General features: G+C 31.5%; 4 protein-coding genes across 13 annotated transcripts; 2 read left to right on the top strand and 2 right to left on the bottom strand.

Annotated features, from left to right (window-relative positions):
* The first annotated feature begins 556 nt into the window (after positions 1-556).
* On the top strand, positions 557-6,594 carry LOC105193796 (phosphatidylserine synthase). 2 transcript variants are annotated; one of them, XM_011158390.3, is made up of 6 exons: positions 557-934; positions 2,680-3,234; positions 3,603-3,872; positions 4,816-5,038; positions 5,534-5,600; positions 6,248-6,594. In XM_011158390.3, the coding sequence occupies exons 1-6, from the start codon at positions 699-701 to the stop codon at positions 6,301-6,303; spliced, it is 1,407 nt and encodes a 468-aa protein (XP_011156692.2). In that variant the 5' UTR covers positions 557-698; the 3' UTR covers positions 6,304-6,594. The 2 variants fall into 2 exon arrangements, with proteins under 2 accessions (XP_011156692.2, XP_039312710.1); XM_039456776.1 differs by lacking the exon at positions 5,534-5,600.
* Positions 6,595-6,634: 40 nt separating this feature from the next.
* LOC105193794 (endothelin-converting enzyme 2) lies at positions 6,635-17,962 on the bottom strand. Of its 2 annotated transcripts, none has more exons than XM_011158389.3 (17): positions 17,735-17,962; positions 15,467-15,839; positions 14,486-15,111; positions 13,690-14,098; positions 12,129-12,239; positions 11,900-12,011; positions 11,645-11,840; positions 11,178-11,336; positions 11,010-11,102; positions 10,683-10,868; positions 10,374-10,505; positions 10,076-10,258; positions 9,656-9,762; positions 9,321-9,508; positions 8,401-8,567; positions 8,088-8,237; positions 6,635-7,254 (listed from the first exon to the last, which is right to left on the bottom strand). In XM_011158389.3, exons 1-17 carry the CDS (start codon positions 17,924-17,926, stop codon positions 7,039-7,041), a joined length of 3,600 nt encoding a protein of 1,199 aa, XP_011156691.2. In that variant the 5' UTR covers positions 17,927-17,962; the 3' UTR covers positions 6,635-7,038. The 2 variants fall into 2 exon arrangements, with proteins under 2 accessions (XP_011156691.2, XP_039312708.1); XM_039456774.1 differs by lacking the exon at positions 17,735-17,962 and adding an exon at positions 16,230-16,338 and having other exon boundaries at positions 7,039-7,254.
* Positions 13,714-18,050, top strand: LOC105193793. Of its 7 annotated transcripts, none has more exons than XM_039456782.1 (4): positions 13,714-13,813; positions 16,040-16,151; positions 16,255-17,097; positions 17,787-18,014. In XM_039456782.1, exon 3 carries the CDS (start codon positions 16,257-16,259, stop codon positions 17,085-17,087), a length of 831 nt encoding a protein of 276 aa, XP_039312716.1. In that variant the 5' UTR covers positions 13,714-13,813; positions 16,040-16,151; positions 16,255-16,256; the 3' UTR covers positions 17,088-17,097; positions 17,787-18,014. The 7 variants fall into 7 exon arrangements, with proteins under 7 accessions (XP_039312716.1, XP_025993832.2, XP_039312715.1 ...); XM_026138047.2 differs by having other exon boundaries at positions 16,027-16,151; positions 16,254-17,097; XM_039456781.1 differs by having other exon boundaries at positions 16,000-16,151.
* Positions 18,051-18,358: 308 nt separating this feature from the next.
* LOC105193797 (zinc finger protein 341) lies at positions 18,359-25,862 on the bottom strand. Of its 2 annotated transcripts, none has more exons than XM_011158391.3 (9): positions 25,625-25,862; positions 24,924-24,998; positions 23,985-24,246; positions 22,507-22,858; positions 22,082-22,276; positions 21,142-21,705; positions 20,565-20,834; positions 20,273-20,485; positions 18,359-19,445 (listed from the first exon to the last, which is right to left on the bottom strand). In XM_011158391.3, exons 1-9 carry the CDS (start codon positions 25,653-25,655, stop codon positions 19,251-19,253), a joined length of 2,157 nt encoding a protein of 718 aa, XP_011156693.1. In that variant the 5' UTR covers positions 25,656-25,862; the 3' UTR covers positions 18,359-19,250. The 2 variants fall into 2 exon arrangements, with proteins under 2 accessions (XP_011156693.1, XP_039312709.1); XM_039456775.1 differs by lacking the exon at positions 25,625-25,862 and adding an exon at positions 25,304-25,615.
* Positions 25,863-26,134: the final 272 nt, after the last annotated feature.

Below are 26,134 nucleotides of genomic sequence, written 5' to 3'. Positions count from 1 at the left end.
ATTTTGATAACATTATATATTAATAATATTATATACTTAACCATAATTAATGTATTCATTGTAATTCTTTGAAGGTATAAATAATTGCACAAATAACATCTATAACAGTACAAACAAGTCCAAAAAGACGTCATCAAGATATTCGATCTATATTCAAATGTTTTGCAATTACATATGTGAATTTTTCCAACAAATTTTTCTATCTTTGAAAAAAGAATCAAAAAATCCGCAGAAAAATGAAAAAAAAAAACTTCCTAACCTCTAAAACTAACCATAATGTGTATCTCTTTAGTTTTTTGTTTATTGTAACTTTCAACGTAATTAAATTAATTTTAACTTAATTTAGTTAAAAACATATTAACTTACTCAACCCTAATAAATATAAACAAATATTATTATAAAAATAACTGATACCAATACGTATCTCTAACCTGGAGCTTGCTAAAACTTCTTGTGTCATGTTATTATAACATATACATCACAGAACAGTATACATCACTGGATTCGCATCACTGGATTCGCTATCGAAACGTCGCGCATGCGCAAGAAAAGCGACTCCTCTAGCAACACTGATCGCAGGCGTGTTCACGCGCGTAGCTCGGAGCTCGGGCACGATACGTACGGCGCGGGAGTACCACGCGTGTTCTGTTCGCTGATGGTGATCGAACGTGGCTGAGTCAGAGAGAATCGCGGACAGGATGTCGACAACATTGCAGGAGGGTGATGCCAAGGCGACCAACCCCGTCACCGCCGCCGCCACCAACACTGTCGTTGAACATGCCGAGGAGCACAGGCTTCGTGCCGGGACCGACAGCTTCCCGATCATCAATGAGAGGCCGGTTGACGACATCTCCCTCGAGTTCTTCTACAAACCGCACACCATCACCTTACTGCTCCTCTCCATAGGCGCCGTCATATACTCGGTGTTCACCAGGTAGCTTGGAGTTCGCTTTGACACTTTCGAACTTGCGTGCGGGTTATATCTTGCAATTTCTGCTCTTTTTGACTCTTTCCTCTAGTTTTCCTTTATGGGATGTAAAGTGTACATTTGGAGTTTAATTGAAAGACCACATGACACAAGATGCTGAAAAAATTTCACATTTTAAAGGATTTGTTGTGAGCTGATTGATATCTAATTTTGATAAGATATACAATTCTCTGAAAACACGGCATGAGATTCCTCGAGGATGATCTAATGTGCCTTGAATGATGCAACTCTTGTATGTTGAGTTGTTCTACAATAGCATAAACGTAGTTGTAAGTAGTTATGAGGTATTGTAAAGCACAGTTGTAGGCCCATTTCTTATCACATAAATTAACTTTAATTTTTCTTATTCTTAGAAACAGAGAAAGATAAAAACAGAGTTGAACCGAGATTAAAGCTATTTACATTGGTAGAAATGGACATATGACTATACTATACCACTTACAACTTTGATTACGCTAATGTAGAACAGCCCTTATTATATATAAAAGAATAATGCACATATTCCTTCTTTGAAAAGGATTCTTTGTTTTCGTCCACCTTTATCTCGTGTACTATGTTTTATCATACATGAGATAAAGATAGACAAAAACAAGGAGTCCTCATTTTTCTCAAGGAAGAATTATGAATATGGGCATAAAAATGTAAATTTTATATATTGTACTTCAAATAATGCAACTGCTGTTGTATGTTAATATATATATAAAAGGATCTTATACAATTTGGCAAGAAATTGCTAGTAAAAAGAAAAAAAATTTATATATTTTCTTCTGAAATATAACTGTATATAATAATATGAATATGAAAATAATTCATTATACAAATATTAAGGAATTATAATCTGCCCTTGGGCTGTCTATTATAAGCCATTCATGATTATGCTTTTGTTTGACTTAACTATATTATGTAACATATTGGGTCATCAATTCTACTTAATATTTTTATATGTTCTTGTTTAAATAGCAGCTCCAATTATTCAGAGGTTTAAATTAAGTGATTAGCTTGCGTTATTGAATTTAATGTTTTATGTTAATATAGAGAAATATGAATTGTTATGTTTTCATTATTTTGCGACTTGAGTTGCTCTAGATTCAGTCGCTATTTGTAATTTAGTTAGGGAAAAAATTTATGTAAATTTAAATAACAGTCCTTAATTATTACCAAAAATTTTAATTGATTAACTTACTTGTACTATTGATTTGAATTTTTTGATTTGAATGTACTGTAAATATATACATAAACGCAGGTTTATAAATTGTTATATTTTTATTATGGTTAATATATAGGGTTGAACTTTGCAACTGGAATTACTCTGGTTTTATTCATTGCTTGTAATTCTGTTAGTAAAAAAAAATTTATGTAAATTTAAATAGCTTTCTTAATTATTACTAAAGATTTAAATTGAATTTAATATACTTGTATATTATTGATTTCAATTTTTTGTGTAATAGGTATAGAAAAATATGTAGGAATTGTTGTGTTTTTATTACAGTTAATAAATACAGGTGAACTTTGTAACTTGCGCTGTTCTGAATTCAATTGCTACTTATAATTCAGTTAGTGACAACATTTATGTAAATGTAATGTATTAAGTCGCATGCAATAGCATACAATAATTATACCATAGTTACATCATTTGAATATGCTGTATGTTACATATTTGTAATTAATCTTCTCAAAAATATTTCTTTCAGAAATACCACCAATGTGGAGGATAACATGTGGGCAGGCATGTTGTGTGTTGTTTTCTTCTTCCTCATCATATCAGTCCTGACATTTCCCAATGGCCCATTCACCAGGCCTCATCCTGTTGTATGGCGAATAGTATTTGGCTGCAGTGTACTTTACCTGATGGGTCTATTATTCCTGTTGTTTCAAAACTATGAGACAGTCAGAAAAATCCTGGTGTGGGTGGATCCAGGTCTAGCTTCCTTCCACATTGACATGGACAAGGAATACGGCGTCAACTGTTCAGACATCACAGTGGAAAAAATCTGGAACCACTTGGACGTGTTCGCGCTGGCCCACTTCCTCGGCTGGACCTTCAAAGCCATTCTAATTCGTCACCTTGGATTCCTCTGGGCTATTAGTATCATGTGGGAGGTGACGGAGATTGCCTTTGCTCATTTGTTGCCAAATTTTATCGAGTGCTGGTGGGATGCGTTGATCCTGGACGTTCTAGTGTGCAATGGATTGGGTATCTGGGTCGGCCTAAAGATATGCTCCATATTGGAGATGAGAGAATATAAGTAAGAACTTAATTTGATTCCAATCTTGATAGCCTTCAAATTTTATCATCCATTAATGATCCAGGCTACACGAAGATTGGAAATTAAGAATTTTTAATTATAGATTAGAATTCAATTAGAACAAAACGGATTAAAATTAAAATTATCTGATTGATCAAATTCTAATCTTTTGTTTAATTCTTAATCCTCAATCTTAAATGTGTAGTTTAACATGGGCTTAATAGAGAATTTATTCTGCTTTACTGAATTTTGCTAATTTTCTTATACAGAAACTTTTATTTCCATTTCATAAAAGAACGAGTTTTTCCTTTTTTCTTGATGAAGAGCATTGAAAAGTACTGAATCTTTGACTTGTTTTCTAAATACAGGTGGGTCGGTATTCGTGACATCGAGAGCACCACTGGGAAGTTAAAAAGAGCAATGTTGCAATTTACTCCTGGCAGTTGGACGTCTGTCAGATGGTTGGATCCAACTTGCACACATATGCGATTAATCGCTTTGTGCCAGCTAGTGATATTTTGGCAAGTCTCCGAGTTGAACACCTTTTTCTTGAAGCACGTTTATGAATTTCCGCCATCACATCCATTTGTTGTGGCAAGATTAGTATTAATCGGCGTCATAGTTGCGCCGTCTGTTAGGTAAGCAAAAAGCGCATGAATTTTGACATTTTATTTAAATAAAATTAGATATCTTATCTTGGTCATTTTAAAATACTTAAAATACAATATGAATATTGCAATTTTGGTATTGGGATTGTTTCAAGTTTTATATTAATAAATATTATGTATAATTTATGTGAATTAAATTAATGTTTTTTGCTATGTTTTGAAAATAGTATAATTAATGCTTTAAAGCTTCTAATCTTTTTGTTATCTTATACAGAATGATTCCTAAGCAAGTACAAAAAATTGAAGATTTCTTGGCTTATTTTAGAAGTAAAGGTTCTATTAATATATGTTCATTTTCTCAATAAAAAACAATATAATATGCGAGTTTTTTTAATTCATCAATTGATTAATTACATTTGGTGCAAATGCAACTTTGCTCTAAAAGTTATATTTGCGCATAATGCGATTAATCAATTGATGAATTAAAACACTCGCCTTATTACTCATGTATGTATATATGTAACAATGTTTCATCAGCAGTAGAAAATGGTTCTTAATATTATATGCACACGTACCACATTTGAGTAAAATGTTTTTAAGCGTTTTTCATATTTTCAAAATTTTCATATTTTTTCTCAAATTTGACATTTTGTATTTTAAAAACAAAATAATTTAGAACATATTTCTAAGATCCTTCTTTTTTCTAAAGTAAGCTAAGGGCTTAACCTCTTCAATCTTTTGTATTTATTTAGGAATTACCTTATAACAATAAATTCAAATAAGTGAAGAATATCATATTTCAGTCAAGGCTAAAAATATTATTAATATCTAATAATATTTTTGTATGAATTTTACAAATTATTGTTTTGTAATTTTTTCTTTGTGTGTAAAATTCACACAGAATACTTTAAAGAAAATGTGCATTTGAACGTGCAATTGAGATAATGTTATCATAAATACGTTATAATTACAGGCAGTATTATATGTATGTAACTGATCCGACGTGTAGTCGAGTGGGAACTCAATGTTGGGTTTACGGGGCAATCATGGTAACAGAAGCTTTGCTGTGTATACGCCATGGTGCAGCCCTGTTTGAGCGCACTCAAGCTCTTAACATTCTTCTCTGGCTGTTTTGCCAGTCTCTAGTCTCCGTTCTCTGCGTGTACGGCTGCGTTTTGTGGCATCAATACTTCGAGGTGAGTGGGAGGATGATTGATATGTAATGTACAGTGTAAACTTGTAGCAGCAAAGAGCGATGTACGCATAACGTGAATTTGTAGTTATTAGTCAATTATAGAACCTTGCAACTTGCAGCCTTCAGTTACAATGGTAGCAAGTTTTATTGCGAGTATTAGATTACATTATGCGTCCACCACTTCTGCTACTACAAGATTTATGCTGCACGCGTGAAAAAAGACGTATTAAAAAACATTTAGGCTTTAATTTCTAGATCATAAATATGATTTTTAAAAAATTACAATATTTTTACTAAAGAAAATGAAAGAGAACGCAAAGAATAATGGTTGCATTTATAATCTGAAATAAAAGGATCACATAAAGTTCTCTTTTTTTTGCGCAAGTGATAATTTTGATGTACCATTTAGAGAAGCATTGTTCTCGTTAATAATTTATTAATTTTTGTAACTAACTTCTTGTTGTTCCTTTCAAATGCATGCTGCTGATCACTACAGATAGGGAAGAAAGCCACTATAAGACGGTCTGTCTCCCATCTAAGCAAGCTTGACACGGATGTAAGCGGTATGTTGATTAATTACGCATACGATGTGTGATCGCTTGATAGTGTGCGACAATTTACTGAGTTTACTTGATTAATTGTTTGTTGTTATTATTATTATTCACCTCCACTATCAATCATCCTGAAATTTGTCCGTGACTTGTTTATATATATCTTAACTCAGTCATTTTGTTTTTATTTATGACTTATAAAGTTATGAAAACTAATGATTAATTATCTAAGTAAACTACAGTATTGTTTTCTATGACGGCTGGATGCTTGTCTCCTCCAATTTTTGAATTTTAGAATTCCACATCTTTAAAAATTAGATTCCCATCTTGGAATGTCGCATTTTTTAAATCTTTTGGGATCTTAAAAATTTTCAATTTCTGAAATCTTTATATTTTTAAATCCTTGAATCTCGTTCTATTAAATTTTAAAATCTTTATAAATCTAATAAATCATTTCTTGTTTTTTTCTGTTAAAAAATAATCAGAATTAATTATATTTTTTTTCAACATTTTGATATTTTAATTCTATTTTTCTTTGTTTCGTATCTATTGTGTTTTTCAAATCGATAGTTGAAAAAATTTTTTCAATCAAATGTTACAATTCATTTAATGTAGGAGCGATAATTTTGATGTGCTATTTACAAATATGTGTATTTCAGGGAATATGGCTCGTCGTACGAAATCCGTGGAAGAATTGGACAAGAAGAAACTGTGAAAAGAAAAGTGAGAAGAATCGCTGGATGGTGAACTGTGAACATTAATTGTACTTTCTAGTCGAATTGGACAATCGCACATAAGAGTATGATGACCGCTGATACGTGAGTGCGATTGTTTTTGACATGTATGAATGGTTTCCAAAGACGTACGATTGTTACTTTTGTTCCTCAGAATAAGTGAATGGCGAATATTATTGCCACTTAAAGTGATCCGCGAACGCTCCAATTTAGCGTTCGGTCAAGTTCGATGTGAACTTTACGTTAAAAAAAACTGTTTACTGATACATATTCATTCGATGCTTATGTTGTTCGCTTATTTTTCTTTGTTTCTTGTAACGTTAGTTACAATGTTTACCTCGTAAACAATGCGTTTGCGACAACGTGTTCATCGAAGCCATTGCTTTTAAACTTAAGATACACGTTATTGTATGTGAACGAGAATCTCTGTAGGGGTACAGAAGCAAAACGCATATTTTTCAATTTCTTTTTTTTAGATTTAGAACTCTAGAGACAGTTTTATGCATCAATCGCGGATGTGGTGAAACTAACGCTCAATATTTTTAATTAAATTTTTAAAGTGCACGTTAAAGATGTTTATGCGCGAATCAGGGTATGGACTTATCTGAATTTTGTTTCTGTGTCCACCGCATCGCTTCGCGAACGACCAACTGGCTCATTTGCTAGATCGCAAAGTCTGCGGGTGCCAGTTCATTCGTATTTTCTGTGAACGATCCTCACTCTGGGAACATTGCGGTTTCCTTGGTCTCTATATACGGGAACACGCTGCAAACGTCGTTGGGCGCAACCTGCGAGCCAAGCGCACACTTCCATGCCTCGCCAAGGAGCTTGTTGTTCGACGCGGAGACGAACACGCGGATCCGGCTCGGCAAGTCCTCGCTCTCGTATAGGGAGACGTACGATGACGTGAGCGGTATCTTCGTGCAATACGACTGCAACCGTAGAGATGTATAATTATCGATCACCTGGAGCAGCTCGAAGACGGTCAAAAGATTCGAGGAAACGACCATGATTCTTACGAATCCTCTGATTTCATTATTAAATTTTGATCTAATGGTTAATTTATATAATATTTTCTTACTAGCAACTAGCGTTCTAGTCCTCTAGCAACTAAAAAATTAGTAAAAAATAATTCTGTAATAGTGAATATAGGATGTTTATTTCCGGAAAAACCTGGGGAAACCTAGAATTTTCAAGGGATTTTATTTTAGATGAATGTTGTTTTATCTTATTAGATTAGCGTAAAAATGATTATCTATTTGTGCAGAAAACTATCAAATACAATGAATTTAATTTTATCAAATTTACCAAAATAAATTATCATCTTGCCGTAATTTTACCATAAGTACTTATCACATTGAATCTCACAGTAATTTTACATTTCTATTCACATCATACTTTGGGAAAGTGTCTTTTTGTGGATTTGGCAAATTTTTAGATATATTATAGTTCTCGTAATTTTGAACAAATATCTGAATGGGCACAATTTAATCCTATAAACCGTTTTTGCGTTACAAGTTGGAAGATCCAGATTTAACAAGTAAAAGTATGTATAGGTTTTTCAATTTGATATATGTGACTTTCGGTTGAATATGTGCGCGCGCGGTAGAAGACTAGCACGTTGGTTGCTAATAAAAGAGTATCGTGTAAATTAATCTTAAGATTCTTCAAGGTCCGAGGACTATAAGATTGTCCACTCCGAAGACCGAGAGAGATCCCACTGATAAAACTGCTGTTAATGTAAAACGAACTGTGAGAACAGTACCTGAGCGTAGGCGAGGTAGAATAATTGGTCGATGCGGAGTTGTATCCACGGTAGTCTCTTCGCATCCGACCTCATAAGAGCCAAAGTATCGTAGGCTAGTCTGAGTCCCATAATTTCAGACAACCGCTCGTTCAAGGTCAATCGCGGTATCTAGAATATTTACACGTGACACTTTGCGTCTGCGAACGATTTAATAAATCAAGCAATACGTAAAAAATATATTATATCTGTTTTGTCAAAGTTTATCATACAGAGTTTAACAATCCCTTTTCCATTTTGTTATTTATTGTATCAACAACAGGGTTCAACTTACCGTAAAGGACACTACTTGATCAGTAAAAGGTATCGTCATATTCATAGGATTTTGGTACATATTTTCCTTTTGACAGTCAACGTAATCGTCAAAATGAGTGTTTGTAAATTCGTTTCCGAACATTAGAGAATCCTGAGTATTCCTGATTTGATCCCAATAGTGTATACCTATTAAAAAGTACAATTCGGATAATTAAAAACTTAAAAAAAGATCGGGAAAAAATTTGGTCTTTGTTACTGATATTAATTTAGTTCTTGAAATCAATATTATAATCTATTTTTTTTTTTTTATATAAATGTATGAATAGTTGCATCAAGTTTAAGAGCAATAAAAAGAGTTTTGAGAAATATTGACAGCTATTAATAATTTATAAGTTTTCTGAATATTTGTTTCATTACCCATTCAGAATTGGGTAAGTTAATATTTTTTTAACTAAAATTTAAGTTAATGACTTATAAAATTAATTTAGTTACATTAAAAGTTACATGAACAGAAACCTAGTTAAATATCATTTTAAGATTAAATTGACTTAAGTTAAAGTTAATTTTGAAAAGCGTTACTTACATTAATTTAGAAATTGATAAATTTTTAAAGTTAGATTATTCAAAATATTTATAATATGGATCATTAAACAACTTAATATTTTATTTGTAAAATAAATTTATATGAAATAACAAAAAAATGTTTTTTTTATGTAGAAATGTATTTTTTTTTTTAATTTTTTCTTTTTACATAGATAAATTTTTAACTTGTAAAAAAAATTAATAAATTAAAGTATATGTGTTTTAAAAATAACTAGTTAAAGTTAAAACTTAATTGTTTAAAGTCAACTAAATTAAATTAAAAATTATTGACATTTTAACTTTATTATTTAACTTTTTAACTAATTATCCAACTCTGACATTGTTGCTGTCATTTACCATTTGTGTCGAAGTGGTGAGCGATTTGATGAGCTATTAAATTCCCAAGCGTTGCTAGCAGAAAATAGTCGAAAGACAATTCATTGTTTATTAAGGCTGAATCAATGGCACCATAAGGAATCACAATAAGATTTAGAGCGTAGATCACTCGGGCCTTCGATTGGAACGGCGTAGCATAATACGTCCAACTGTAACGTAATTTACAGGTAATGAAAATTTAGAGTCTAATAGAGTCTAAATTTGTACAATTAAATGTTTAGGATTTTGTGAATTTATTTAAGTTAAATTTACATATTTAATTAATGAATTAATCGTAAATTAATTGTTTTGTTTACATTTGCTTTGGCTCGCCAACTTGTCTTCTTAGTTCAGTGTACATCAGAGTTCTGTATCTTTTCAGTAGAATCATCGAATTGTTGAAATAATTGTCATTCAAAATTATCTGAAATTGTCATTAGTATTACTGTGTAACTAAAAAACCAAGTATGATACACATAATGATTTTTAATTATATAGGGAATATATAGCATAAATACAGAATTAAAAAAAAAAATAATAATATAAGTTATATAAATATTTAAATTTTATAAAAAACGTTTTATGTTCATATAACATTTCTTGTTTTAAACTCTAAAATATTTTATTAATATTAAGTCTATTAAGAACAATATTTTATTTTAGATACTGAATTTTTATCTATATCATCCCTAATAATATCAATTTATTTTAATAAAAAATAGTGAAAAGTATTTTACCTCTGTCACATTATATTCGCTATAAAGCAAGTCTTTGTTCTTGAAACAGGGAACAACGGGAAATGCGAGTTTCAGACCGTTGATCTTTATTAATAATTCTTTTCGTCCTTCATCTTTCGCCCATTGTGCTTCTTGCATTTTTATCGATAATGTTTGTTTCAAATTGTTGAATGTCTTTTCTATCTATTGAATAATAGAAATTGTCAAAGATGAAAAACAAGTAACTTGTAAATTTAGAAAAATTGAAAACTCATTTACAATTAAATATTTTATTTATACTTGATTGTGAGTTACTTACCATTTGATTCATTTGTTTTATTTCGTGATCAGTAAAGGACGATGTGTATAAATGAGATGCTTCCAGCTGTAGAAGGTAGACAGCCACATGCAGACAATGATCCTTTATATTATCGCGCTTCGGCAAAACCAGCTGCAAAAGTTTCCATTTTATTATTAATAATGATTATTAAATATATTTTTAATATATTTTTAATATTTTAATAATATATTTTTAATACAAGACATAAAATTGTTAAAAAATAATTTCATCAATCGTATTTTTATTTTATTATATTTGAAGGCGAAAGATCTCAAAGATCTAGATTACCTCGTGATAAAGTTTGTGTGCGTACAATCCCATTATCGCGTTGTTGAAATCCATAGGATTTTTTTTGGCATATTCCTCTAATCTGTGTAAACCTTTAGTCAAGGCGGCATGGAAATAAACTTGAATACTCTCGTTAATCATCATGTTCATTCCTGTCAACAAGCGAATTAATTCCGCCCAATTTACCTGCGGGGAAAAATTTAAGTGAAGAATAAGAAGCTACTAACGATGTGAAAATTAGATAGTTAAATATATTTGATTTCACATTTCTTTTCTTTTTTTTGTGTGTGTGAAAAAGTTACTGAAATTCTCTGCGGTTTTGCTTACGAGAGCACTGCTGTTCTGCAGCTCCTCTAAACTGACTTTGCTGTAATTATTCATCAAATACGCTTCTTGCATTTCACTCTTAGACGGAAAGTTCTGCGGAATTAAGAATTTAGCATTTCATTGGCGAATAAAAATAGTTATAAAAACCTTTGTCCTAAGTTATATTACCGAAAAGTACTCTTGCATTATAATAGAATCGATCACATCAATGATTTTATCTATGTGCTCGGATTGTACATTCCATTCTAAGCTATCATTCAAGCTCTTGAAAACATTGAGCTCTGTCAGCGCTTTCCGAATGGATCTCATAAATTCACTCGTATCATTCTGTGAAAAAAAAAATTCTTAATTATTATGAATTATTACACTTTATTCTGTACGCTCTTTCCTATTAATTCACTTTATTTTTTCATCTTTTTAATTCTTTATATTTTATAGATCAGAAACTGTCTATTTCTTACTTGCTTCTACGCAAATCTCAATAAAAACTTGGCAACAAAAGAGCGTTGGTTAAATTAGAAAGATTGAGAAAAGATTTTATAACTGGAGCAAAATTTCATTCTTTCGTATTAATGAAACTAAACTTTTTTAACTTTTTTCGTTTAACAATTCGCGATAATTCTAGCGGTTTGTACCTTGCATCTTTTATAATTATTATACATAATTTCGAGATCCACGTACTGTCCTTTCGTGTCCAACTCGTCCTCGGAGCACGGATCCTCCGTATCCTCCGTTTTAAAAGGACTCTCGTACGTCGTAGGACTTATCTTCAACGTGAAACTGTTTGGACGATATTCGTCCAATTCTGGCACGACGTCAAATAAGATAGCGCTGCGAAACAATAATTCCAATTTATAATAGCTTTACAATAAATCGTTCCGAGAACTTACCTGTGATGTAATATTAATCGGGCGAGTAAATTAGTGAAGAAAAAGCCTTTGATATTATTGGGCCACGTAGTGGGTATATAGAACTCTCCTATTTTTTTTAACGCGTCATTTGCTACAACAAAATTAATAGTCGACAATGGCAGATTTTTATAATTTTACTATTTTTACATTCAAAAATCTTTATTTAAAACTTAACTGTTTATTAAATGCCTGGACAGCTTCAACTTACCCATTTTTATTCTTTCACTGAAGTTCATATTTTTTTCGTATTGTACGCAACTGTCGTAGTACGTCATAAAGTTCGAAGACACGTTCTCTCGTCTTTCTTTTAACATTTGACCTAAAATTTTGAACAATTATAACAGAATGAAAATAAAAATATTCAATAATTAATCTTAGATCTTATCCACACGCTTTCAAAATATCTAAAATTAATATATCCAATATTTGGCATACACCGAAAATCTACAAAAATGTTCGAATCTGTATAACTGATCTATTTTAATCTGAACGTTCAAAAAATGTGAAAACATAGATATCCCGTTAAATCTATATTAAAACATTATCAAAAATATAAAAATTTTATAGAATATTCTAGTATTATGTTTAAGTATCCGTGAAAAATTTGAGCACAGTTATTGGTTTAAAAGTTACTTAATTTTTTGTTTACGTTTCATTTTTATGTAAAATTGCATTTTGTAGTACTTGGCAAATTTGATAAGTAGCATTATTAATTAAATCAAAATTTTTACATATACTAATAAAACTCTAATAAATATTTGTACAAAAATTCATTTAGATCCACTTATTCATTTAAAAGTTATTTATTTAAAATATAATAATTTTTGCTGCAAATACTATCATAAATTAAATTTTTCATTGTTTCCTTTGCAGCTAATTTTAGGTCCAAAATTTAGGCATTTGCCATCAAAATTTTTTGTTATTGATTAGGAAAAAAAAGAATAAACTTAGAGAAACCTTCAGTTTTTAAATTTTGATAATTTTTAGCTCATATTGTATAGTCAAAAAATTCTTTAACAAGCACATTCCTATAGTGTTTTAGTGCGGGAGAAGGTCAACGAAATAAAATCAAAATATTTATCTGTTTCTCTGTAAGACCTCTCCGTCCAATGATCGCGTCTTTCACCAACAGTCTTTTCTCCCGAATTTCTCAATTTCTCCCGTCGAACGATTGCGCTCGGGGTCAATACATCGTCGATACTTCCCGATTCGTACCAAATTCCAAGCGAAATCAACGAGTGAAAATCTTAGAAATTTGTGAGCGCCAAATCAACAATTCACGGAGCATGTAAGCAATTTAGTTGCTGCGCGATAATCAGTAATTAAATGTAAAAGAAACTTAAGCTGAATATTCATTATTGAGACAGTGTTCCGATTAATCAGTGAAATTAAATTGAAGCCATTAATCATTCGACATCTCGATTCGCGAGAAATTCAACGTTCTCGCAAACATTGTGTTTAATTAAATTTTTCAGCAAAAGCGTTCAGCGTGTAATCTTTTTTTCTTTGGAAAAAAATTAATACTTCCAGCTCTGTGATTTGCTGTGATATATTTAATATAATGCAATTACTTAAAATTATTTTTTAAAAATCACCACAGAATGAAAGATGTAAATATATTCAATAATTAATTTCATTAACCAGTAAACTTTTTCTTCTGAAAAAACATTAATATTTTCCGTTGTGATTTGCATATTTAATAACAATAAAGTTGTTTTAAGTAATTAATAATTTAGTAACAATTATACGTTATAAATAATAAAATTTACTGGCGATTCGTTGGTAATTCCTAGATTTCCGAACTAGATCGCCGTCTATCAGTTGTGGATTGACTTCAAAACCACCGCAAGCGTACTCGTAAAAGTCCTCGCAAGGATCGGCCGAGTGATTCATGTAAGACATCATCCTACTGGCAATTTGCTTGCAGTATCCTGTTTTGCAAATGCTCGTGTCCTCGTCAAGAACAGTGGTCCTTGTTGTGGTAAGATTCGTCTCATTGTAATTTACAGGGATGACTGTGCTGGTTGTGTGGTTGTAAAAAACAAAAGCAGTTGCGTTCCTATAATTGGATGTAGAAGATGTGCTGTACTTTTCCATTTTACTTGAAGTCACGTTATATTCTTCGATAATATAATTGTTTGCGCTCATTGCCGTTGTATTCATTATGTCTTCAGTTTCCTATAATAGAATTAAATGTTAATATAAATGTTTAGGAGTTTTGCTTTGAAATAATTTACATAAACTATACTGACAAATTTTCATATCATTTTTCAGAATTTCTATATAATTTTATAACACTTTAGAAAAATTCTCAGATTTTTTGAAACGCTTTTCTTAAGTGTTGAAAAAAATCTACATTTCTTTATACATATAAATTCTGAAAATATTAAAATAATAAAGCTTCAAAATAATAAATTACTAATTAATTGATCTTTTGAAAATGTAATTATATTAAGTTATTTTTATTTGTTCACTGACTGACAATTTCTTATTTTTTTTATTAATTGTGCAGTGATTCTAAATACCGAAAGCAAATCAATTTCAATGTATTAAACTTTTTATTACATTTGTAACTTTTGTAGTTGAAAATTTGTCGTCTATAAATGGAGTATAATTTATCATCACAGGAGATCTCTTTTCCATTACAGTCTCATTAGTTAATATCGCATTGTACTCTGTGACTGTAGAGTCCTCATAATTTAAGTGTTTTATTGTAGAATTTTCAGCACCTACATCTTCTTCAAGACTTGATTGAGTGGAAACAATAGTATCATTCGTTGTTACCTCGGATTGCAAACTCTCAGACTGATTAATCTTTTCAGAAGAATATTTAGTGTTTGTGTTTTCTTCAAGATCAGTTAGATTTGACGTTGTTGAAATTGTGATATTATCATCATCATCATTCATAACTCTGAATCTCTCAAATTTTTTAGTAGAATTCTCAGAATCGATCTCGTTTTCTTCGAGATCGTTTGACAATACTATAACATTATTAGTCACAATGTCATCAACTTCCAATTTATCCGAGCTGTAATATTCTTCGGTAGAATCACTTGTAGATTCCTTAACGGATTTTGAAGTCATAACATCCTTTATAATGTCAACAATTGTAGCGTATTTCGGAGTAGTGCTGCTGATGATTGGTTCATTCAGTGACGTAGGAGTTGCATCATTAACGATATCAGTCACCTCTGTTAAAATTTAAAATAAATTTGAATAAAATTTTGATGAAATTGAACTTGACATTTTATTAAATTTGATGAAATTTTAATTAAAAAATTCAACGAAATTTTAATTACATTTGTTGAGCAGATTATTTTCTTTATTTAATGAGAAAAAAATGACATTTTAATGAGAATTCCAGGTAAATAATGAAATTCCAATGAAAAATTATTAATACTATTTCATGAAAGAGTATATAAATAAATTTTATTAAAATTGCAATGAATTTTTGATGAACTTTTGACAAAATCACCAGTTAAAATGTTCTAAAATAAACATACAATTCAACAAAATATCATTAACATTTCAATAAAATTTTTTTACCAGGGACAATATCATGTGACAATGTAGCTAGGCCAATGTTTTCTTTCATAGTTTCTAGAACTTCCTTCATGGTATAGTCTTCAATATCTTCTTGAGATATAGAGGTAGGCAGTGTTATTTCAGCCACGCTTGTCTTATTTTTGAAATAACGTTCGAAATGACGAAATCCTTTAACATTCTTCTTCAAATAGTCTTCAGTAATGATGTCATTAGTATCTTCAGTTGATTTACCTTCTGTGATTGTAGTAGATGTAGTTACTATTTTCGGAGTTGTCCAAACGCTTGATAGAACTGTCCTTTCTGCTGAAGTTCTTTGAGTTGTTGATAGAACTGTTATGATGGTTGGTTCTTTTATTGGTTTATGGTAACGATCCTATTTAAAATAATAAATAAATTATTTGAAGATAAGTCAATTTATTAGTAATAAATTTTAAATGAGATTTATACTAATATAATATATAAGCACGTTTAATGAAATATCTTATTAAAATAAACAATATACATATATTATATTACTATTAATTATTACACAGTTCAACAGAAAAATAATGCTAGAGTAGTCCTTTTCTGTAGTTTTTTTGTACATACGCTGAATACGATTTTCAAATTGTTCTATCACGTCGATCGTCAGAAAAGCTAAGAAAAAAAGGAAATACGAGAAGAGAGAAAGAAAGAAATAAAAAGGGTAAGGCTGTTAAAACTATTTTACAACCCCAAAATATACTTAAATACATAGTTAATTATACATATGTAACTGGAGAACCATTTATTTATTCGCTCCATCAAGGACATGGGTAGATCACGAGCAGGTCGCCATCGACAACTAAATCGATTAAAGAAGGCCTTTTATACAGGGGAATTCAACTCAGACAATTTTGCTAAGCTTTGTTGTTACTTGAAATCATCCTCCCCGACTCGCTCCAAGTCGACTTCTCCAGAAGTTGCGTTGCATACCACGAAAGAGGAGGCCTTTTATACGGGGGAGTTCAACTTGGACGATTTTGCTAAGCTATGTCGTTACTTGAAGTCATCCTTTCCGACTCGCTCAAGGTCAACCTCTCCAGAAGATTCGTCGCATACCATGAAAGAAGAAGCCTTTTATACGGGAGAGTTCAACTTGGACGATTTTGCTAATCTATGTCGTTACTGGAAATCATCCTTCCCGACTCGCTCAAGATCAACCTCTCCAGGAGATTCGTTGCATACTATGAAAATGGAGGCCTTTTATACGAAGGAATTCAACTCGGACGATTTTGCTAAGCTATGTCGTTACTTGAAATCATTCTCCTTGTCTCGCTCAAGGTCAACCTCTCCAGAAGTTGCATCATCTACCATGAGAGGTGATCAATCACCGATCCCTCTCACGGCTGATTCAGCAGAAATTCCGAAAGATCTCAAAACTGAAATCGGTGGAAGCTTTCAAGTCGACTCAACCGTGTCTGGGCCTGGCGACCCAATCGTGACCGATCACAAACCAAATCCCGGTCATTCAAACAATCCAAAGGCTTATTGGCCTAAAGCTTCGGAATCTTCCACCTCCTCAGCCTCCCACACAATCGTACAAGCACAGAAGGCCGCTGATTACCAATTTGCAACCACGCAATCTCAAAATTATAAATAATCAGAGTTGGGTAAGTTAACGTAAATTTTGAACTATATTAAGTTAATGGGTTAAATTAATTTAATTACGCGAACAAAAAGTTAAAAGTAAATGAACAACAAACTAACTAGTTAAAAGTTATGTTAAGATAAATTTAATTTAAGTAAAATTAATGTTTATTGAATAATAAAATTGCATTTTACACACAAGATCTAATGTTGGCTTTATTGGCATCGCTTTTGTACATTTGATTGAGTTCTTGAGCCAAATATTGTTAAGTTACTTATTATTTATTAAATTAAAAGATAATTTTGAAAAACATTAAATTAGAAAAATATAGATCAAATAAATTTTGTAAGCACAAAGCTTGTAATGGCTTCTGTGAAATTTCCTTAAATTTGTTAGTCATCTCATATTTTTTAATATAAATTAATATAATTTAAATAATATAAATTTTATTAACTTCATTTAATTAATATAAATTAATAAAATTTAAAATCGAGAAAGGGTAGTATATAAGGGTTATTATATTGAATGAATTATCTCGACAAAAGTTTCTGTCGAATAAAAAGTATAAAATTATAATAGTAATATATTTTATGTATTTTTTTTTAATTTAATAAGATATCTAAAAATATTTGTTTAAAATATATTACGTAATAGCATACCTGTGAATCAATATATTGATCTTTATAGTTGCTCTGATTCTGCTTTTTCCAGGGTAAGCAGGCGATGATAAGGATAAGGCACATGAAGAAGAAGATGAGCAGAGCGATAAGGCAGCTTTTATACGACTGATCTCGTTGAGCAGCATTGCCCTGCTCCTGATTATTAATCTGATACGTTTTGTGAAACGGCATGGTCTCTTCGACTCAGTTAATTAGCAACTGCATATGTACATTTGAACTAAGCAGTTATATAAGAAAGTCTCGATTCTATAATGTAAAATATATGCAATTTACATTCGCTTTTAATCTTCCCAAAACTGATTGCGGTTTCGCTGATTGCGGTTCTACTTCCTTTCAAATATCACAAGAATTATCATAAGATAGTAGTTTAATTGCACAGTTACACAAAGAGTACTTGGATTGATTTTGCTAATGATAAATTCAACTTCCTTCGTGCAATCTAGAAAACTATTTAGGTTTTAAATAATAATTTATATTTATAAAATTGATAAATTAATTCGAATTTAATAAGATAACAAAAGTTGTAGAAGTTAAAGAAATGTTGATTAATTAGGATTCATGCCTAAAGGAAAGAATCTTCAGGGATAATTACAATATAATTTTAGCTATTTCGTAAAATTGATATTTTTTCTTAAAAGTAATTTTACATCTTCCGCATTTGACTTTTGGTCTAGATATTATTTTATAACAAATAAATTAAAAAGAGATATCGCGCTGTCAAATGTTTCGTTATACAGCTCTGCGTACGTTTTGTAATTAAAAAAATTCGAACGAACGAAAGTGTTCGAGAGGGTACACGGAGTATCAGTTATAACTACTATTGTGTGCCTATACGACAAGTTTTTTCATAGAAGAATCGAAATCGACGACACCGAACATCCTCGATGTGCGCGCAAATGTATATATAAGTTACTTATATCGATAGAGCATTTATATTACAATTATCACAGATATGTAAACTACAAAATATCGTACGCGAATATAAAATGCAACTTGCGTCTTCGCCGATGATCCCATTGCACGTGCTACGACGATTCGTCTACATCCTAATTGATGTACAATTTAAATATACGAATCAAAAATATATATATATATTATATATAATATATATATACGCGTGTATGTATATACAGGGCGTTTCATTTTAATTGACGAACTAAAATATTTCTTGAATAGTGCATTTTAGGGTAAAATGTTCCAGACAAAAGTTTTATGGTTTGGAAGGGGGGGGGGGGTATAAAGTGATGTCATTAGTTTGAATTTAAGAAATTGAGAGTGACCATGTGATCTTAAAACGATTGGATAACCTTCAATTTCTTAAATTCATATAACTTTCAAACGACTAACGTCAAATCAATGATAGCACTTTATGTCCACCTCTAAACCATACAACTTTTATCTCAAACATTTTATTAAAAAATGCACTGTTCAAGAAATATTTTAGTGCGTCAATTAAAATAAAACACTCTGTATATGTATATATATTGCAAAACTTCTACTCGCTTGTGTGGGGCGAGTAGAATTCCATGTTGCGCTTGAAATCGTTCTCAAGATCCATAACTGGCGAGTCGACTTGCTCATTTAATTCATCGCCGGTTAACTCGACCGCTTTCGAGACGGGAGAAACATTTCCCATTTTCTTGCTGGATTCCTCGTCAAAATCGCCAGGTTTGAATGTTTCGAAGGCGACCTGCAACATTTAAAAATTTGTCCAATTAAAGGATGTAGAAAAAAAGAAAAAAATCATAAAATTTAAAGAAAAAAGTTGTAAGTAAAATTAACAATCTTTAATGGGATTCTATTTTGTCGTTTTAATTTTTTAGGGTTTTTTTTAGGTTTTTAAGAATTTTTTTTAGAAATTGTGTAAATATTTTTCAAAAATTTTTGTCATTTATTTATTATTGAAGAATAAAAATTTCCTACTTTTTAAAATAAAATATAAATAATAATTAATAATAGTCATAATAGATCCATTTGATGTCTACATGATTTATCGATAACTGATTTCAAAACCGTATTATTAAAACTAGAATTTTTCATCTCGCTCAATAACTAAATAAATGGTACTTATTTAAAAAACTTGATTTTTACTCATTTTTTCGAATTCTAAACAATTAACGTATAAAAAATTAAGTTGATCTCATTTTGATAAATCCATTCTAATAAATTTATTAAGATAATTTTTAGTTCTAATGATAACCACACAAATATTCTGATTAAAATGGCGTTCAAACTTTTAATTTCTCTACTAGGAGAGCTAAAATCATGGATTTATTATCAATTGTTTATATTTTTCATAAAACAAAAATAGAAAATTGATTTTCAAATAATAATAAAAGACAAAAAGTAAAATATTTATTGACTTTAAAAAAAAATTAGCGCGACAAAATAGAAAATTCCCTTAATGAGAATATTACAAGCATGGAGGTTTTTCGAAATCCAATAAAAGTAAAAACAGAAAAAGAAAGTTTTATAACATTGAAAAAGATACGTAAAACAATCTCAGATATAAATTACTTTTCTTTCTATTTCATCAGCCTTAAGCTTTTCAAATTTCTCTTTGTCGGCAAGTGGGATTGCAGTCTTTGATAACGTTTGTCTCTTTGGGGTGGGCTTCCTCGGCTTAAATGATCCGGACGCCTTTTTCGGTAGCTGCGAGCTCGAATGCTTCTTGGTCTCATTTGATTGTTCACAGTTATGGGTAACCAGCTGCTCCTTAGTCTTAAAAGCCTGCATAATATTAACAGTTAACTATGAAGAGTTATTCAATGAACGTTTCAAGAATAAGTTTTCAAAAACTTGGACTCACGTGGGAGCAGATGTCGCACTTAAGACTGTGCTTATTCATCTCGTGATGCTTGAGAGCTTGCGCTCGGTGGAAGTTGCGATTGCAGTGACTACAACTGAAACGCTTGACATTACTGTGCGTCAGCAGGTGCCGTTTGAGCTTGTCAGGCCGCGAAAACTCGCTCATGCAGCCTAAGTAGTTGCGAAACGGACACTTGAGTCTCTTCGTTAGATCATGGATCAGCATATGCCGACCCAGTCGATCTTTCCGTTTGAATCTGGCCGGACAATGCTACAATTTTAAATACAAACATCAATAAATCTAAATAAACAATATGTAACAAAATTTTAATCTATTATAATCATTTTTACTGTAAAAACTATTGTAAACCAAATTTTTCATTGTTTTCTTCCATGCAACTAATTCCAGGGTCAAAGTTTGGATATTCGTGAACAAAATATTTTCGTTGATCAGGAAAAAAACCTAAGAAGCCTTCAGTTTTTAAATTTTGATAATTTTTAGCTCGTATTATATAACCAATATATTTTTAATAAAAATTTCTAGTTTTACACTCGTTATTGTAATTATTCATGTTTACCGGACATGTGAAAGGTGTCTCCTCGCTATGTATCAGCTTATGATTAGCCAGGTACTGCTCAGTTTTGAAAGCTTTGCCGCAATCCTCGCAAGCAAATCTCGCTGATGCCGAATGGGTCTTGAGGTGACGGCGTAAAAACCTTTCGATGAGGAAGCTCTTGCCGCAATGCAGGCACGCGTAATTGTGCGTAGTAGTCTCTTTGTGATGCTGCAACGCCTCCAGATTTGAGAACGACGACTTGCAAGTCGTGCAGCAATAATACTTCTCTGTGGTCTTCTGCTTCTGGATAGAGTGGTCGTACTGATGGCGACCAAGATCTGTAAGAGTGCTGAATACCTCGCCACATACATGGCATCGATACTCCGAACACTTGTGGCTGCGTGTGTGCTCCAGGAATTCGTCCAGATCCGAGAACATCATGCTGCAACTACTCTGCACACACTTATATACTTTCAGTGCCAGATGCGAGACAATTAGGTGGCCTTTCAGAGCTTTGTACGAGTCAAACGTCTCTTTGCAGAACTGGCAATGATACGTGCGATCGATACTTCCGTCTGGAGGCGCCTAAAAATCGTTTCAGAAGAAAATTATTGAAATGATACATAGAAAATGATATAAAAAATGAAAAAAAAGAAGGCAGAAAATAATGAGTAAAGAATATAAAATAAAAACTTAATTGTGCTTATAAATAATTTTGAAAATATAAAATTAATATATATTTTTTATTATATTTATTTAAATACCATGAGTTTTCAAAAAATTTAATATAGATTATAGATTATAGATTAAATATAGATTAAAATGCAATGCTATTTCTCTTATTATTAGACAATTCTTATTCTTTTTTACAAAAATGCATTTTTACAGAATATATAAAAAATTTTCTTCTTGTAGAAAAAAAAATAAGTCTTGTTTAGTAATTTAATTAAAAATTCCTTACCTCTGGTGGTAGCGAATGAATAGCGGTACCAGGCCATACTTTGTGCGAGGACATGTGTTTCTTTACATTTGACTTCTGTGCGAATGCACGACCGCATACTACACACTGATAAGGTTTTTCTCCAGTGTGAGAACGTTCATGCTGCTGCCAGTAGAATTTTTTCGCGAACTGTTTGTTGCAATAACCGCATTTATACTGCAATGACATAAATTTTAGTTTAAATGATATATATTAATTTATTTAATAATTCATGAAAATATGAATTATAGAAAATTACTTGAAAACAATTTATATTATATTTGTTACAATTAAAATTTCACAATTAAATTCCCTAATTAGATAATTTAAAAATATTTATTTCAATCTAATGTCATAGAATTGTGTGGATGTTTTTTTGGAAACATAGATTACCAAACTCGATATACCTTCAAGTTCTGCATTCGACTGATGCCATTTTTTGATTCATCGACTGAATTGTCCTGGAGGGATATCTCGTTGTTCTCGAGAGAGGATTCGTTGTCCTCTAGAGGCGGCTCATTGTCCGCCAGGGAAAACTCGTTGTCCGTTAACGAAGCGTTAGGATGTTCAGACTGGCTCGAGGCGTCTTCTTGCGAACTGATGTCGTTTTGTAGGATCGTCGGCACCTCGCTCGAGTCTTCCCTCGTCGCCTCGATGGCAGCGTTACCGAAAGTATCCGAAAGACTCTCTGTACTTAAGATGATCGGCACGCTAAATGTGGAGTCGGTCATGAAATAATTAGCAGCCTCCTGATCCACACTGTAACAATTGAATCAGATTTAAGAAAGACGATACATATTAAAAAACAAGTTTTACAAAAGTAAGGAACGATTTATATATTCAAAACACACAAAAGTATTTAGTTTAAAAATAGATAAAATGGGCCATTTTGACCCCTGAAGTAATAAGTATAAAAAAGATATGATTTTGTGTAATATTTTAGCTGATGAATCTGAATCTGATCTTTCAAAAATTTTAATTTGTCAGAAAAATATTAAAATTATCACATAAAGCTATTAAATATATATTAAATATATACATATGAGAAGTTATTATAAGGATGGTATATTAATAAAAATGTAAAACTCTAGTAAAATAGATAGTAATAAGTGAAGATCAAATAATATGTAAATAACACAAATGAAGAAGACCTTATTCAGTCAAAACAAATTTTGGTTTAAAAATATTTTTTGTATAAATTTTATAATTTCCATTAATAGCAGTAACATGTTATAATAGTAAAATATTTTTAATGAAGAAATCTATATATTATATACATAGAAAAATATGTACATAAAAAAGAAAAAAAACAAAAAAATTAATGGAAAAATTATTCGTACTTAAAATCACTCTCACTATCAGTTGAAAGATTTCTGATTGATATTGAGCATTTAAGTGATTCTTAAAAAGAAATCAGAGATAATCAAAATATCACATTATCAGAACAATACGGGAGCAACAATCGGACCAATCTTGCATCCGCAGAATGCATTACTATAGAGATATCCCTAAGGCTCTTTTATTAAGAAGCACAAAAACGCATGATATATGGTACATAACACGGTTTTCCAAATTTGTGTAGACTCCTACCTATTTTTTAAAATAGCAAACATTTGCGATCTATCTAGCTTTAGTGAAATAAGAAAACAGCACAAGAAGTTTTATATGTATAACAGGTTAATAGTTTCATGTGGATTTTTTAATACTTTTTTTAATGAATTAAAATTTTTTGAAGATAAAAATAAGATTTAGTAGTTTAAAAACTACAAAAAAGCATACCGTTTTTAGTTTTCACTTTGGGAACAAATTAGATCATATTTACCCATCATCCTTTATTATATACTACACAACAAATTAATAATTACAATTATTAATAATAACATACCTAAATAGCATATCTGCTTCTTCGAGAATAATAGGTTCTCCAAGCTGAAAAGTCTCCTGCGAATTGTACTGCGACTCATCTTGAACTGCATCTTCTATGTGCATCACCTGACTCTCGTCATTTGTTAAAAACTGAGTCAAGTCCACCGTTTGTTGCTGCGTCTTTTGATGTGTCCTCTTGTGAAGTACAAACATCTGGAGCGATGTAAACTGGCTTTTGCACTTGCCACATTGAAATATGTCTTCCTCATCCTGATCAATCGCTGATGAAAAAATTTTGGTATTATATTACAAACATATAAATATATAAAATAAAATTAGAAAACAATACAATTATATTATAATACTATATAATTAGATTATGTATATATATATTTTTTTTAATCTGATAACAGATTGCACAGATAAAACAATAATAGCATAATATTTTGTAAAAATTAATCCAAACCTATATAGGCAATTTGAAAACTTTTACAAAGAATTTTATCATAACAATGTGAGTTATATATTTCCTCTATATTTTTCAACTTTTTTATTTGTGTATTGATAAAAAGAATATTTTTTAATCAGATTAAAGTATTTGAATAACTTGTTTTTAAGAAATAAAGATTTATAAAAGACTAAAAATTTTCTTGAATGTTTTGATTTTCAAGAATAAAAAATTCTTTGAAAAGAGAATTTTCCAAGTTTTTCCAGTTTTTCTTTGGTAGTAAACATTCAAGAAGATGACTTCAAAGAGAGTCAAAAAGGTCATTTTTTGGATCAATTACATTTATGTTGAATAAATTCTAAGATCGTTAGTAACTTAATTTTGTGCAGCAATAATAAGTATAACTGTACTCATCAATCTGGATTAGATTTCTTTGTTATTTAAATTTTGAGAGTCCTTCGTATCACTACAATTGTGTTTTAAATACTCTCATATAATCACAATATATACCTGACTGCTCGACCTCAGCTATCAAGGTTTGCGACTCCAACAAGGATTGCACAGAAGAGCCGTCCAGCGAGACATCTATAAAAACAAGAAATCATTAAATAAGACCAAACATTGGCCACCAAATACCTTAAGATCACAAACTGAGTGCTCTGAGAATAAAATGTATAGTGAATTTGGTAGCTTGCACTAGTCCCCACAACTATGTGCCACAACACACTTGCCACAACGCATTTCTATCATAAAATTTTCATTCTTAAATTCTGTTCAATTTCACTTGACAAACAATGTTGTTATAAACCTATAATTAAAACTTATTTCATTTTAGTATTTGTCCCGAGTTAATACTGCACTGCACAAATTGAGTTTATTCAACGAGTTACCATGCTGCACTAGTGCTACAGGGTAACTCCAACGCAGAATCAGTAAAGGTCCACCGAATTCACTAATTGCAATGTATCAACAACGCTAATTGCATCGAGTCAACAACAAGTCAGTGACCCCTATTTTCTACACCCTTCCAGCTCGCGCCTCGAAGGTCCGCACACTCTCGGGCATATCGAAATTGTCGCCGTAGGACGTGTCGCGATGCAGAAGAAAGAACCAAGAGTTCACCCCATGAAATGAGGGCTCGAAAGTGGATTGTTGACGTTTCCGGGATTGGTCAACCCCGCCTATCCAGGGGCTTCTATGTGCGCTCCTACCTGTCAGAGCATCGAGGATAGACTGCGCCATCGTTTCGCGGTCGCGATCAGCACGTTGTCATCGTAGCGGAGGCACTCCGGACTCTTAACTCGCGCGGATCAGCGCGATCCGCCGGGATGGAAACATGACAAGTAACACCGCACTCGCGTCCCCGTCGCTGCCGAGACGGCGCCAGCGCACTGATCGATACCTAACCTCAAAGCGCAACATCGCGCGACGCCGCCGCCGCGACGTCGACCCGCGAGCGCCTCGCAGTCGTCGTCGTCGCTTCCCGTTTGTTGACAACGCGATTCGAACGCCTCATTCCAACCGAAAACCTGTCGAATCTCACATCTAAATGTTCACTCTTTCACTTTATAATAATTTATATATTTTTCGAATGCAATTAGAGAATTCAGAAAATTCATCGACTGTGAAAATGTAAACGTAGAACCTTAATTATAAATAGGGAGCAACAGCCTGTTAAACAAGGTGATTTTTGAATATAAGAAATTTAAGGGAATATTCCT

Source organism: Solenopsis invicta, chromosome 13 (assembly GCF_016802725.1).
Source record: "Solenopsis invicta isolate M01_SB chromosome 13, UNIL_Sinv_3.0, whole genome shotgun sequence".
NCBI classification, from domain to species: Eukaryota; Metazoa; Arthropoda; class Insecta; order Hymenoptera; family Formicidae; genus Solenopsis; species Solenopsis invicta.
This window is presented reverse-complemented; position numbering and strand designations above follow the sequence as displayed.